The following is a 15,711-nucleotide window of genomic DNA, read 5'->3' on the forward strand; positions in this document are numbered from 1 at the left end:
GCTTCATGGCTCTCCCCATCATCCTTTGAGGTGGATGGTGACTAGCCCAAGGTCGCCCAGTGAGATTTCTGGTCCCAAACCCTGGCCACTAGGCCACACTGCCTTCCTTGGGCAGTGTGTCCCCACAACCCTGTTCTCCGGCTTGTTGTATCAGGAAGTTTTTCCTCCCCCCCCCCTTTTTTAAATTTTTTATTTATACTTTTCAAGTTTATACATTTCACTGATTTTACAATCATTTTGACATTTCAAAACTTGACTTCCTTCCCCCTCTTTCTGTGGTTCCTTACATTTATTTTTAATATCTTCTGCATATCCTAATTATCTTAACTTGCTCATTTGTTCATTTTCTTTAAATATATACTCTTATGAAACTGCAGGTTATTACAATAATTCTGCCAGTGTTTTTATCTGTTTACAATTTATTTGTAAATATGCAAGAAATCATTTCCATTCTTTTATAAACAGTTTGTTATCTTGATTTCTTATTCTCCCAGTAAGTTTTGCCATTTCTGCATATTCCCTGAATTTTTGTATCCATTCTTCCTTTGCTGGGGCGACTTCTTCTTTTCATTTTTGGGCAAGTAACATACTTGCCGCTGTAGTAGCATACATAAATAAGGAAGTTTCAGGAAGTTTTTAATGCTTGATGCTTAGTTGTGTTTTTATATTATGTTGAAAGCTGCCAGTGTCAGATGGACGGGGTACAAATAATATATTATTATTATTATTATTATTATTATTATTATTATTATTATTATTATTTGCAGATTAAGCTCCACCATGTGAAAAGCCCGTCACATTTGTGCTCTGTGGACATCAGTAACCAAAATTTTGTCATGGTGAGTAGGAGGCTTGCCTTGTGAATTTACTCTGGTGTGTGTTGTACTGGGATAGCAGCAGCTATGGTGAAATGGGTTGGAACTTCAACCCACCTAACTGGCTGAATATAGTCATGGCCCAAGCCTGGAAAGTCATGTTGCTATGCAACCATTAGTTGGGGGGCTTCTATGGGATGCGGGTGGCACTGTGGTCTAAACCACTTAGACTTGGGCTTGCCAATCGGAAGGTCAGCAGTTTGAATCCGTGCGACGGGGTAAGCTCCCATTGCTCTGTCCCAGCAGCTCCTGCCAACCCAGCAGTTCGAAAGCATGCCAGTGCAAGTAGATAGATAGGTACCTCTGCGGCGGGAAGGTAAACGGCATTTCCGTGCGCTCTGCTTTCCGTCATGCTGTTCTGTTGTGCAAGAAGCGGTTTAGTCCTGCTGGCCACATGACCTGGAAAGCTGTCTGTGGACAAACGTCGGCTCCCTTGGCCTGAAAACGAGATGAGCGCCGTAACCCCATAGTCGCCTTTGACTGGCCTTAACCGTCCAGGGGTCCTTTACCTTTGCCTTAGTTGGGGGGCTGGGGTCCGTCCATGGTTATGAATGTCAAGAGGATTCCAGTTTGCTCTGCAGTTGAGAGCAAGCTTAACCGTTCTGGCCCCGCTTCTGTTTCAGAATGTGTGGATGGAGCTTGTTTCCTTTTCACTTCTACAGGCAAAAGAAGAAGATTTTGAGCAGTTTGACTGCGTTGCCTATATCAACGCCACAGAAAATCTCTTGACCTTGGGTAAGGAATGCGTGGCAGTTTGTGGGCTGCAGCATTGGCATATTATTTTTAATTGGGCTGTTGGGTGGGCGATGAAGAATCAGTGGGCATGTTCACATGGGTGGCTTGAAAGACAGAGAGGTCATTTTCTGCATTTATACAGAGATGTTTGCATCAAAATGGGGTTACGATATAGAAGCAATGCAGCCGCGTGCTGGTAGCTTGAAAGCAAAACATAATGGGAATGTTGGGACTGTACCGTGCGAAACAGAGGGACAGTCTATTCACAGTGCGAAGCACCGGAATTAGCTCAGAGTGTAATATGAGCTGTACAGGAAGTACAGGAGGAGTTACTCTCTCGGCTGCTGGAGTTTGAAGAGAGCAAACGTGTTTTCTGTAACGCTGCAAAGACAGAAATAAAGACATGTAAATACGTTTCTGTCTATCTCTTTCCCCTTCCTGGAGGGGGGGGGGCAGGAAAGAGTGGTGTGTTCTTCTCACGCTGAGAAGGATCGCCGATCGCGACCTAGCCTGTATCCTGCCGGGAAATGCAGACAGGGAGGTCAACCGGAGATCAAGCCGGGTGCCTGGAGAGTGGCCAGTTTCTCCTGATAAAGGCTTGATTCCCAACAGTGTCTTCACCTGAAATGCATGTTTTTTTGGGTTCTCCTGCCTTCCTGCAACTCCCGTTCATTCAGCTGTCATCTGCGCCTGCACAACGGCTGTTAGGGTACATCCTTGTGCAAATTAATTGAAACAAACAATGAGTTTAGTAGCTTATTGTACAAAACTCACATATACGTACATTAGCAACGGACATCATCTTTGACATCATCTGAGCGGAAGTGCCTACAGAGGGTGGTGAACACAGCACAATATATTATGGGCTGTCCCGTGAATCCGCTGGATGACATCGCCTCGGGAGAGTGAGGAAAAGTCTCAGGGATGATTCACAACCTTGCCGGCACTTTCTTGATCTCCTGCCCTCGGGCAGAAGACATAGAAACATGATTAGTCGCCCCAACAGGGTAAAGAACAGCTTCTGTCTGTGGGCTGTTAGGCTGCTGAATGAAAAGATAACAACAGGGCAACTGACTTATGGGGTTTGGTGGGTGTGCGTCAGTAAACGAGGGGAGTTAAGACTAAGAGAGCTGAGTGGAGGGTGCTCGTGTAATCTCACTGTATACAGTTGTACAAGTGACAATAAATTATTTCAGTATGACCTCCACTATTTTTAAGCAGCATTTGAACACGTTTTGGCATGGAGTCTAGTGTACTAGTTACAAAGAGTCACTGTTGATTTTTGGATCCATGTACCACACTTGAATCAGCGCCTGAATGAGCTTCTCCACAGTCGTACAGTCTACAGAACGGAGGCGACTTTTGCATATAGCCCACAAATTCTCAATGGGATTTGCGTCCGGGGAATTCCCTGGCCAATCAAGTACCTGTTTTTGTTGCTCTGTCATGAATTTCTTCACCACTTTCGATGTGTGACAGGGGTCTAGGTCCTGCTGCGATATCCCAGTACCGTCAGGTTACCTCTTTTCCAGCTCTGGAATAACTCTCTTTCATAGAACCTCAATATATTGTGGCAAGTGCATCATTCCTGCTATTGGCTACAGGCTTCTGACACCATAATAACAGAAGCATCCCCAAAACATCTTTTGTGGGTGCTTGACAGACTGATTGATGTGGCAATCATGAAGCTTCTCTTAGAAAACATGCTTTGTTTCAATTAATTTGCACTAGGATGTAGATTTAGGCTTCCTCTGAGCTGGAGGAGGGGTCCCACCCGCTTCAGACGTTTCCTTCTTAATGGCTTTCTTAATGGGCCATCACCTCCACTTCGTTCTTAGTCGATGGCTCCTTTCCCATGTGATTTCCTGAACACGGGAAGCTGGTTTCGCCCAAATGTTAATGTGCTAAATCCAGTTGACTGGCACTCAGGAAGGGTGGTGGTGGTTAAGGAACTAGAAGAGTAGTCCAGGCACCCCACAAACTCACAACACTACATTACCTTGTGTTTCTTGGCCTTGATGGCTCCAATCTGGCCTGCTGGCGATGACCCACAGCCATTAAAAAAATTACACCAGGCGCTCCACCCCCATTCCTCCTCTGTTGGAGATAATGATGAAAGGAACTGTCCGATTTTGCATCTCTCGGTTTCTCATGTTTCCAATCTTAAATATGGTCCTTTACACTTCTACAGCAATTGGCAAACTCTTCTTTTCCTAATCCTCATAAAAATTAACCAGTCTTTTCCTTTGAATTTCACCTTAACAAGTCTTTTTCTGTATGCAGCTTTGACCAACGTACACATTTTTGCAAGCCCATTCCTATGTTTTATTTGTACATAGCTTTCACTAACATACTCATTTTTATGCACACTTTCCCCCGATATATGTATTTTGGTAAGCATCGTTTGGTTCAGAGAAGGGCACATTCTGAAGGATGGCTGTGTTTCAGTTCTCGTCTTGTTTTGGAAACTGCAAATTTGATCGATTTGCATTTAAATGGCCAGGTGGGTGGGATATAAATAAGAAAATTATTATTATTATTATTATTATTGCAAACTGAACCCAGTTTCGCCCCCATCCCTAGCTGGAGATCAGAGTGGCATGTGCCATAGACCTGTCATGCATCTAAATAATAATAATAATAATAATAATAATAATAATAATAATAATAATAATAATTTATTTATTTATACCCTGCCCATCTGGCTGGGTTTCCCCAGCCACTCTGGGTGGCTTTCAACAAAATATTAAAATACAGTAGTCCGTCAAACATTAAAAGCTTCCCTAAACAGGGCTGCCTTCAGATGTCTTCTAAAAGTCTGGTAGTTGTTGTTCTCTTTGACATCTGGTGGGAGGGTGTTCCTGTAAGCTAGACTTCTGCCCTCAGGGACGCTGGAGGACCTGTCCCCTTTCCGAGTGTTGAAGTGAGATTCAGCCGGCTTGTCCTTTGCTTTGGGCGGCAAAATGCCTTGAGCTGGCCCTCCAACTGCTTAGAAAGTGTGTTTGTGTGGTTCCCTTTTTTGGAGACTCAGTGTTGCCTAAACGAACATGCACATCTGGGGAGTCCTAAATGGGGTGTGTGTGGCTATACCATTCACATTCTTTGTGCCCCGTAATCCAAAACAATCGGCCGCTGCTGCCCTGATTCTTTCGGTTGATGTTGACTTCCCCCCTTATATCACCCATTCAGACGCTTTCCGTACATTTCCTGGGCTCCGGGAACTGGAACTCTCCTTGAATGGCCTAAGGAATCTAAAAGTCAACGCCGGGGACTTTCCACACTTGGAAGTAAGTCAGAGGGGTGACTGATAGTGCTTAAGGGGCTAGCTTCTCGTGTCATGTAGGGAAAGGGCCTGGAACTCACTGGAAGAGCTGCGTCCATTCCTTGTTGTGGCGTTCCCAAAGCAAGGAAGCATTGGACTCTGATTAATAAAATACACCCAGAGGCTTGACCAGCAAGACTCTGGGAGGAGTGGGTATAATAATTCCTCTCCACCCCTCAGCCCAGGTCGTTTTATTCACAAAAGAACTTTTTACACAGTGTTCGTAAGAACCAATCAGATTTCCTCTGAGCATTTCAAAAAGCCCCACGTGGGGACAAAGTTACACTACAAAAGCTAATTTAGGCATGCATACTTCTAGGGTAAATAAAACAGGACTAAAAAGGAGGAATGCATTCAGCAACCCCAGAAGCCATAAGCAAGCAATAAACACGAGAGGACGGATGGCAAGGAGATAAGTATCTTTATCACCTTCCTGTGAAACTATTTCCAGGCCCTAAGATTAACAAAACCAAGGAAGAAGAAACTGCCTATTATCTTTTATGACCTGGGATGCCTGGCGAAGCAACTGGCAACTGGGCTGCGTACTGCGTGCTGCTTCAGACATGTGGATTATATACCGTATTTTTCGCTCTATAGGGCGCACCAGACCATAGGGTGCACCTAGGTTTTTTTTGGGGGGGGGGAATAAAGAAAAAAAAATCGCACTCCGAAGGCTTGCTGATAGCTTCCTGAAGCCTGGAGAGCGAGAGGGGTTGGTGCGCACTGACCCCTCTCGCTCTCCAGGCTTCAGCAAAAACCTGCATTCACTCCATAGGACGCACACACATTTCCCCTTCATTTTTGGAGGGGGAAAAGTGCATCCTATGGGGCGAAAAATACGGCATTTATGTACGTGTTTGCTTGGTACATTTATGAACATTTATTTTATATATAAGACCTTAAATTTTTTATTTCACCCCCAAAGCCATTGGCAATAAAAACATCTCACAGTGTCGCTCGTACCTGCTGTGGCTGGGTTAGGTGTGACGCTGGTTCTTCCCCAGCCATGGAACTGCCTGCTTTGCCTCTGCTCCAGGTCTTGGATCTCTCATACAACAACCTTTCTCCCGAGGACGTCCGAGCCCTGGGAGTTTTGTCCCACTTAAAAGCCCTCCATCTCACCGCCAATGGGCTGACTTCGCTTCCCCTCGACCTGGCTGACCCCGAGAGGTAAGCCCACGGGGAGAGGAAGGTGGCAGGCAAGAGTTTTTGTTTGCTTGCGGGGGGAGGTCGGGCCGCGTGGGGTTTGTGGAACCTGTAGATCAGGGAAAGCCAACGTGGTGCATTAATAATAATGATAATTTTTATATATACCCCACGCTCCCCAGCCAAGGCCAGGCTCAGGGCGGCTAACAAGCACTAATATAAACAATGAATACAACTTAATGAATACATTAAAAATCTTAATCTTAAAAACAAGATTAAAATACAACATTAAAATATTGAAACATTGAAATATTAAAATGCAGCCTCATCGCAGGAGGAGAAAGGAAAAAGAAAAAAGAAAGAGGGGGAGGGAATCAAATTGGCTCCAAGCCAAAGGCCAGGTGGAACAACTCTGTCTTACAGGCCCTGCGGAAAGAAATCAGATCCTGCAGGGCCCTGGTCTCATGAGGCAGAGCGTTCCACCAGGCCGGGGCCAGCGTTGAAAAGACCCTGGCTCTGGTTGAAGCTAATCTAACTTCCTTAGGGCCCGGGATCACTAGGGTGTTGCTATTTATGGACCTTGAGGCTCTCCGTGGGGCATTCCGGGAGAGGCGGTCCCGTAGGTACGAGGGTCCTAGGCTGTGAAGGGCTTTAAAGGTCAAAACCAGCACCTTGAACCTGACCCTGTACTCCACCGGGAGCCAGTGCAGCTGGAAAAGCACTGGGTAAATCTGCTCCCATGGCAGGGACCCTGTGAGGAGCCTCGCTGCAGCATTCTGAACCCGCTGGAGTTTCTGGGACAGCTTCAAGGGCAGCCCTGCGTAGAGCGAATTACAGTAGTCAAGCCTGGAGGTGACCGTCGCATGGATCACTGTGGCCAGGTCGGGGCGATTCTCATCACCTCCAACCACAGGATCTGCTAGCTGGGGGATGATGGGAGTTGTAGTTCAGCAGCATCACGAGGGCTCCACATTGGCTTCCTCTCTTCGTCTTACACTCAAAGTCTTACACTGCACCCTTCTCTCCCCTTTTGCCTTTTCCTGAGTGATGTGGCACAGCCAAAGTCACTGTATGTTTCCCTTGGCAGTGAGAGCTCCCCGAGGTTCCCAGCTCTGGAAGTCTTGCTCTTGGACGACAACCGCCTCTCCCACGCCAACGTCTTTGTCAGCCTCGCCAACCTTCGCAGGTAAGGAAGACCTCCTGTGCTTGCTAATAATAATAATTTTTTACTTGTACCCCGCCCATCTGGCTGGGTTTCTCCAGCCACTCGGAGCGGCTCCCAACAGAATATTAAAAACACGATAAAACATCAAAAATTAACAACTTCCTTAAACAGGGCTGCCTTCAGATAGTTGTTTCTTTCCTTGACATCTGGTGGGAAAGCGTTCCACAGGGCAGGTGCCACCACCGAGAAGGCCCTCTGCCTGGTTCCCTGTAACCTCACTTCTCGCAGGGAGGGAACCACCAGAAGGCCCTTGGAGCTGGACCTCAGTGTCTGTGCTAAACAATGGGGGCGGAAAACGTCCATGGCAGGTCTGGAGGGTGGCCACATGAGAACAAGCCTCTTCAGTGGTGGCTCCCTGTTTGTGGAATGCTCTCTCCAGGGAGTCTCTCCTGGCACCATTGTTATGTATTTTCTGGCAACAGGCAAAACAGTTCCTTGTTAACCAGGCCTTTCTTTGGCTTTTAACTATTTATGGCATTTTACAGAGCGTGGGATGTGTTACAGTGGTACCTTGGGTTAAGAACTTAATTCGTTCTGGAGGTCTGTTCTTAACCTGAAACTGTTCTCAACCTGAAGCACCACTTTAGCTAAAGGGGCCTCCTGCTGCTGCCGCACCGCCGGAGCACGATTTCTGTTCTCATCCTGAAGCAAAGTTCTTAACCCGAGATACTATTTCTGGGTTAGCAGAGTCTGTAACCTGAAGTGTATGTAACCTGAGGTTCCACTGTACTGTATTCCCCACCCACCCCAAGTTTTCATATACAGTGGTGCCCCGCAAGACGAATGCCTCGCAAGACGGAAAACTCGCTAGACGAACGTTTTCCGTTTCTGAGGTGCTTCGCAAAACGAATCTCCTATGGGCTTGCTTCGCAAGATGAAAATGTCTTGCGAGTTCCGCGGGTTCCCCCCCTTTTTCTAAGCCGCTAAGCCGCTTATCAGCTGATCCGATCAGCAGATAAGCCGCTAAAAGCCGCTAATAGCGCTGATCCGCTAATCCGTCAATGGGCTTGCTTCGCAAGACAAAAAAACCGCTAGACGAAGAGAATCACAGAATGGATTCTTTTCGGCTTGCGAGGCACCACTGTATGATTATTATTTTTTTGGTAAGTCGTCTTGTAAGTCACATGGCAAAAAGTGACCTATAAATTTAGCCATAATATTATATTGTAATAATTGGAAAACAGTCTTGTGCCTTGCCCTGGTCTCTGCAGGAGTTCTGCAAACCTTGGCCTTACCACTGGCCTCCTTCTTTCCATTTCAGCCTGAAGCAGTTAAACTTGGACAGAAACGGAATCAGAGAGGTGCCGTATCTCCACCACTTGGACAGCGGCCGATTCTCCATCCATCCTTTATCTGCCAAGTCGGGCATCAGGGAAGGATTGCGCAGCCGCAAGAGTGCTGGGAAACAGATCCGCCAGGATAAGTCCCCGGCTGGTGGTGGGCAGCCAGAGTACATTGTCTTCCAAAACAGCAAGGACCCAGACAGAACTGGTGGGCCATAATTATATATTATTCCTTTGTAGTGCATTGGTGCTCCTCGCCCCCGCGGATGATGGTGAAAGCAAACCAAGCCTAGGAAACAAAAAAGAAACAAAAAATAAGCCATTTATTAACGGCATAAAATTTTAACCTAAGGACCAGGTTTTATCAGAAGATAAGAGAACTGACAGTGCATTTTGGCAGTCCTCACAGAACTCTAGCCCAATGGCTGCCATTAATCTGATTTGAACTGATTTTATAATGAAATGATTTTAGAATGTTGTATCATTTTACTGTTGTTAGCCGCTCTGAGCCCGGCTTCGGCTGGGGAGAGTGGGGTATAAATAAATTATTATTATTATTATTATTATTATTATTAACCGTATTGGCCCGAATATAAGCCACACCTTTAAAATTCAAGGCCGCGGGGGGGGGGGGAGGAGGGAAAGACAATACCTGAATATAAGCTGCTCCCTTAAAATTCCACAGGCACTCACACCTGTTCCATTTTACTGTATGTTATCTATGTTTCACCAGTGATATCGTAAAAGCCAATTTTTGTAAGGTCGCGAATTTAAACCTCACTTTTTTCACGGTCAATATTTGGGGGGGAAAGTGAGGCTTATATCCGGGCCAATACGGTACTGATAGCTACTCTTATGGCTATTAATTGGGTGAAAATCTTAACTCTTCGACGTTAGACGTATGGCTAGCCGAGGAGCAGTGCAAATGATAGAATTGACAGACCTAGTTAGGAGAAGAGAAATTGGAAAATAGAAAATTGGAAAATGAAGGCTCTTCAGTATGTGTGGGAGCAATGAAATGCAAGGTGGTAACAACAGCAGCAGCAACAACAATACTAATAGACAGAACTGAGCTGCATGGGCCAAGGCAGTTCAGAGTTTTTCTCCCCAAAACAAACCATGAACAGCAAGTCAGGAACAACCCTTGGTTACAGCTCTCGGTTTCTTTGGAAGTGCCCCATTGAATCTCATAGGATATAGCCATGGTTAGGGCTGCCATCTTAGTTTATCCTGTTTATCCTTCACCTGTATTCAGCATCTTGATACTGATATTATTTTTTCTCTATTTTATTTTTACAAAAAACAGAAGTTATCTTTCCATCCTGGTCCCCAGACCTACCAACCCAGGTAAGATTTTTCTTTTCTTTCAAGTCATCCTCATCGGCTCTAGGTAAAGGGTAAAGGGACCCCTGACCGTTAGGTCCAGTTGCGGACGACTCTGGGGTTACGGCGCTCATCTCGCTTTATTGGCCGAGGGAGCCGGCGTACAGCTTCCGGGTCATGTGGCCAGCATGACTAAGCCACTTCTGGCGAACCAGAGCAGCACACGGAAATGCCGTTTACCTTCCCGCCGGAGCGGTACCTATTTATCTACTTGCACTTTGTGCTTTTGAACTGCTAGGTTGGCAGGAGCAGGGACCGAGCAACGGGAGCTCACCCCGTCACGGGGATTCAAACCCCCGACCTTCTGATCGGCAAGTCCTAGGCTCTGTGGTTTAACCCACAACGCCACCCGCGTCCCTATAATCAGTCATACCAACGGGCTAAAAAACAGTTTCTATCCGTGGGCTGTTAGGCTGCTGAATGGAAAATAATATAGTGCAACTGACTTTCGGGGTTGGTGTGTTGTGCGACAAGCACACAGAGTGCAATGAGACTGAGTGTTTTTTGGGGGGACGCTTGGTTAATTTCATTGTACACAGGTGGTACTTTGACAATAAAGGTATTATTATTATATGTTATTGTCAGGTGGCATCACAGAGCCACCACTTGCCTTCTGGAGTTGGACAGTCCCAGGGAGAGACTGACACATCCATATGCAGAGATTATAAGGGCAAGGATCACGACAACCCATGATGTCCTCTTTCTTCTTTGGTGGCCTGGTTTCTGTTTCTTACCTCTCCTCTGCCTTCCTTTCAGGACAGCTCTCCTTCGCCGCAGATCGCTTCTAAGGCCTCCTGTGCCAGTTTCAACCCCGAGTTCACTCTTCCCCTACCGGAGCTGAGGTTTCTCAGCCTGGCCAACAACCAGGTGACTGGATCCTTCCTTTTCCACTGTTAACGAGACACACTGATCTTTTGCAACAAAGATATGTCTAGGAATCGCTACGATCTTATATTGCCCCGTTGGAGGACCTGGTTTCTAGTCCTCAACAACAATTTTATTTATACCCCACCCATCTGGCTAGGTTTCCCTAGCCACTCTGGACAGCTCCCTACAGAACTGAAAACAGAATAAAACTTGAAACATTAAAAACTTCCCTAAACAGGGCTGCCTTCAGGTGTCTTCTAAAAGTCAGATAGTTGTTTATTTCCTCGACATCTGAGGGTTGGCGTTCCACAGGGTGGGTGCCACCACCGAGAAGGCCCTCTGCCTGGTTCCCTGTAGCTTGGCTTCTTGCAGCGAGGGAACTGCCAGAAGGCCCTTGGCACTGGACCTCAGTGTCCGGGCAGAATGATGGGGATGGAGACGCTCCTTCAGGTATACTGGGCGGAGGCCGTTTAGGGTTTTAAATGTCAGCACCAACACTTTGAATTGTGCTCGGAAATGTACTGGGAGCCAATGTAGGTCTTTCAGGCCCTCAGAGCTGGGCCTCAGTGTCTGGGCAGAACGATGGGAATGGAGATGCTCTTTGAGGTGCATTCAAAGCTCCTCCCTGGCAGGTATTTCTGGTGGCAGAGGAGTATAGGGCGGGGCAGGAAACACCTTTGCGTGCCAAAAAGATGCTCAGCCACACCTAGAAAATATTATGACAACACTCAGACGCCACCACTAAGAACAAGTGGTGGCAGAGGTGGCAAATCTCTGTGGCACTTCAGAGTTGCAAGTTGGTGCCCATCATTCTTCTTCATAAAAAACACCCTCCCAAAACCAATCTTCCAGTCAGAAAATCTAGACCCCTCTTTATTTCTTTCTTCAAAAGAAAGACCCCCCCAAATATATATATTACGAAGGCCTATATTCCTATACATGCACCACAACTTAAAATAGTATCTAACCATCTGCAAAACATGTTCTTATGAAGTGACCCACAAGTTGCCTTTGTTTCTGGTCTTCGGTTTCCTGGATAATTAGTGAACGGAATGAAGCTCCAGCAAAGGCACCTCTCTGCTTTCTTCCACCTGCCAGTCTTAATTTGTGAGGCAATTTTTCCCTCAGGGCAATACGCCACCCTCCCTTGTACCAAGCGTTCGAAGTCTCTCCCGAATGTGGCTATCACCCTATGTGTTGCCGCTAAATGAAATCCAATTATTGGTTCATCCACCAAGTCCTGATTTCAGTCGTCGCTTAAACACAGGCTCTATAGCGCAGGCTCTGGAGACTTCACGATATGCTGATGAGTAATTTTACTTACGACGTTAAGCACTTGTTCCCCCCAATTTGCCACTTTTGTGCATGTCCACCACAGGTGTCTATAGCTGCCTCTGTTCCCACATGCTCACCAGCACATCAGTGGAGTATGTTTATGCGCATATGGATGTTTACCTGAGGTTAAAGACAATGTCTGCATTATCTTCAGCATTGTTTATTTGATGCTGGCTGCATTTTCTATGTCCAAGAATTGATGGATGGATGGATGGATGGATGGATAGATTGTGTGAATATTTGGTCCTGTGAGCCCCTTTTTGAAGTGGGGTAGCCCCAATGCACCAGCCTCCTTCCTAAGCCTAAATCTTAATGCTGGTCCTTTTAATGCTGGCTCCCTTTCACAGCCGTGACTCACAGTCGCCTACCAGCCTGAAAGCGCTGCTGTGTTCTGATTTGCAGATCGAACACGAGGAAGATTTGTTAGCCGTGGCTCTTTTCCCATCGCTGACCGAGCTGACGTTCCACGGCAACCCTTTCACCACATCGCGCAGCGGTAAAACAAGAACAGCAGCAACCATTTTCTAGTCCCTGTGGTTAGGTAAAGGTAAAGGGGCCCCTGAACATTAGGTCCAGTCGTGACCGACTCTGGGGTTGCGGCACTCATCTTGCTTTATTGGCCGAGGGAGCCGGCTTACAGCTTCCAGGTCATGTGGCCAGCATGACTATGCCACTTCTGGCAAACCAGAGCAGCGCATGGAAACGCCGTTTACCTTCCCACCAGAGCGGTACCTATTTATCTACTTGCACTGGTGTGCTTTCGATCAGAAGGTCAGTGGTTTGAATCCCCGCAACGGGGTGAGCTCCCGTTGCTCGGTCCCTGCTCCTGCCAACCTAGCCGACCTTCGAACCGCCGACCTTCTGATTGGCAAGTCCAAGGCTCTGTGATTTAACCCACAGCGCCACCTGCGTCCCTGTCCCTGTGGTTATAGGCATGAAAATGCCTGCTGTGAAACCTTAGAAACCAGAAGGTGCCTAAATTAGATTTTCTGTGCTCTGAAGATCTCACCTCTTCCTGTGACTAGGAGAGCCAGAATAAAGAGGGCAAAGTCATAAGAAAAAAAATTACGTTGCCTCAATCAACACATTTTATGTAGGTTGCAGAATTCATAGAGTTTGGCGCACTCAGGTGCAAATTTTTAGCCCCAAGTCTGCACAGCACTGCTGCAGCTGTCTCCACTCTCCACTCTCTAGTCAAAATGCATCATGGAAGTGAAGCTAATCTATGCAACATAGACCACCCAGTTGCTTAATGATGATTCCCTCCCCCTTTCTTTTCTTCCCTTCCTTTCCAGGTGACCCACCTTTACTCACCAGTTTCCTTCAGAACAAGCTGGGGATTAAAATGGTTCGGAAGAAAATTTCGAAACTGGAAAAGCCACGTATCTTTATACCCAACAAGCCTAGCCGGAAGGTAGGACCCCTTTAGGAAGGCGTTAAGGAAGTCCGTTTCAGAATGGGAAGCTTTTAAACAGAGGTTGGGGGCATAGGAATTCTTTGTGATCCCTGCATTGCAGGGGGTTGGACTAGATGACCGGTGGGTTCCCTTCCAGCTCTACGATTCTGTTGTTGTTTATTGAGGAGAATGGGGGCAAGAGGAAGATGATGTGTCCAGAGGAGGGCAACCAAAATGGTCAAAGGCCTGGAAACGATGCCTTATGAGGAACGGCTAAGGGAGCTGGGCATGTTTAGCCTGGAGAAGAGGAGGTTAAGGGGTGATATGATAGCCATGTTCAAATATATAAAAGGATGTCACATAGAGGAGGGAGAAAGGTTGTTTTCTGCTGCTCCAGAGAAGCGGACACGGAGCAATGGATCCAAACTACAAGAAAGAAGATTCCACCTAAACATTAGGAAGAACTTCCTGACAGTAAGAGCTGTTCGACAGTGGAATTTGCTGCCAAGGAGTGTGGTGGAGTCTCCTACTTTGGAGGTCTTTAAGCAGAGGCTTGACAACCATATGTCAGGAGTGCTCTGATGGTGTTTCCTGCTTGGCAGGGGGTTGGACTCGGTGGCCCTTGTGGTCTATTCCAACTCTATGATTCTATGATTCTATGTTTCCACTGTTGCTCGTCAAGGGCCAAGAAACCTCCCTGCAGCTGAGAGAGACTCATAACCTAAAGATTTGGCTGGCACAGGGAGTTCAGTTTAATATGTGAATTTTAGCTTCTGCCCACCTACTGCTACTCCCCTACAGACCCTCCCAGGTGTTAAGATCAGCAGAGGGGACCCTCTTAGTAGTTTCTCCACTCTCAGGCGCAAGCTGGTGGGGGCGGCCTGGGAGAATGCAATCTGTGTCACAGACACTCAGCCATGGAATTCCCTCCCCACAAAGGTGCGCTTGGCAACTTCCTTGCATACCGTAGTTTCCATCATAAGCTGAAGACACGCCTCCTTTCCCTGGCCCCTGACACCTGAAATGTGCATTTTCAGGACCTGACCAATTACTGTGGCGGTCATTTGTTTTAAACTCGTTTTCATATCAAATTGCTATGACCTGCCCTTGGGCCTTAGGAGGAATTATTTCATTATTATTTATTATTAAATTTGTACGCCACCCATCACCCGAAGGTATCAGGGCGGTTCACAGCATAAAAATACGAGATAAAAACACTAAATACATAATGAAAGCCAGAAGAAAAACATACCAGTAACCCCCAATCCCCCATCCTGGGTAAGAAACAACAACAACAACAACAACAACAACCAGTTGTTGTTGTTTGGCAACCCAGATCCAAGATCTCATTCCTTCCCTCCCAAAGTTCTGCCTCCTCCTGTTCTGCCAGCAGCAGATGCTTCCCCTTCTAGGCTCAGAATAAGGAACTTCTGGACCTTTCAGATTTTGAACTCCCAACTCCCATCCTCCCTGACCCTTGGCTACTTTGGATGAGGCTGATGGGAGAAGGAGCCTAACCACATCTGGAGGGCCTATGGGTTCCTCCATCCATCTCTTAAGCCCTGAGTTTCCCTGGCCAGCTTCTCATTTTCTCAGCTCTGTTCCTAATCTTCCTAAACATACTCCTCTGCAATGGGAAAAGGGGTGCTGTTTTCTCCCACTGCTTAGTTTCTGAAAAGTGCAACGGTGATTGGGTGCATAGCTGTCAACCGTCCCTTATTTGGCGGGAAACTCCCTTATACTAGCGCCATTTCCCGCTGCTGTCCGGGGTTGATGATGTCCCTTAAATTTCCCGGGTTTCATGCTCACCCAGCTCGGGAGGGAAGCAGTGGCTCAGGGTCCTCCGCCTCGAGAGAGCAAGAGAGAGAGTGCGCACGAGCTGCCGCGTCTCCGTCTCTCCCTTTTCCCCCTCAGGGGCACATCATGAGGAGACAGGTGGCGGCGGGTGGGCAGGCAGCCCCTCTCTTGTGAGACTTCCGCTGCGCTGCCATGCGAAGCTGGAGGCGGTGGTGGCTGAGGAAGCGGCCTGAGGGAGGAGGAAGAGAAGGGGATGGGGAGGGATGGAGAAGGGCGGTGCTTCAGCGGCTGCGCCGCAACCGCCTCATGCCAGGCTCGTGGGTGAGAGTCTCTCTCCCTCCCTCCCT

General features: G+C 47.2%; 1 protein-coding gene across 2 annotated transcripts in view; it reads left to right on the plus strand.

The window, feature by feature from the left end:
* The window catches only part of XRRA1 (X-ray radiation resistance associated 1), a 38,080-nt gene that overhangs the window by 13,386 nt on the left and 8,983 nt on the right, over positions 1–15,711 (plus strand). For both annotated transcript variants that reach the window (XM_083499269.1, XM_083499270.1), the window contains 10 exons: positions 768–839; positions 1,538–1,610; positions 4,800–4,897; positions 5,969–6,102; positions 7,166–7,264; positions 8,565–8,794; positions 9,893–9,933; positions 10,726–10,836; positions 12,574–12,667; positions 13,467–13,585. In XM_083499269.1, the coding sequence (XP_083355395.1) occupies positions 768–839; positions 1,538–1,610; positions 4,800–4,897; positions 5,969–6,102; positions 7,166–7,264; positions 8,565–8,794; positions 9,893–9,933; positions 10,726–10,836; positions 12,574–12,667; positions 13,467–13,585 (1,071 nt within the window). The remainder of the gene's footprint in view (positions 1–767; positions 840–1,537; positions 1,611–4,799; positions 4,898–5,968; positions 6,103–7,165; positions 7,265–8,564; positions 8,795–9,892; positions 9,934–10,725; positions 10,837–12,573; positions 12,668–13,466; positions 13,586–15,711) is intronic.

This window comes from Podarcis liolepis, assembly GCF_965112155.1.
Source record: "Podarcis liolepis genome assembly, chromosome: 4".
Classification (NCBI taxonomy): Eukaryota; Metazoa; Chordata; class Lepidosauria; order Squamata; family Lacertidae; genus Podarcis; species Podarcis liolepis.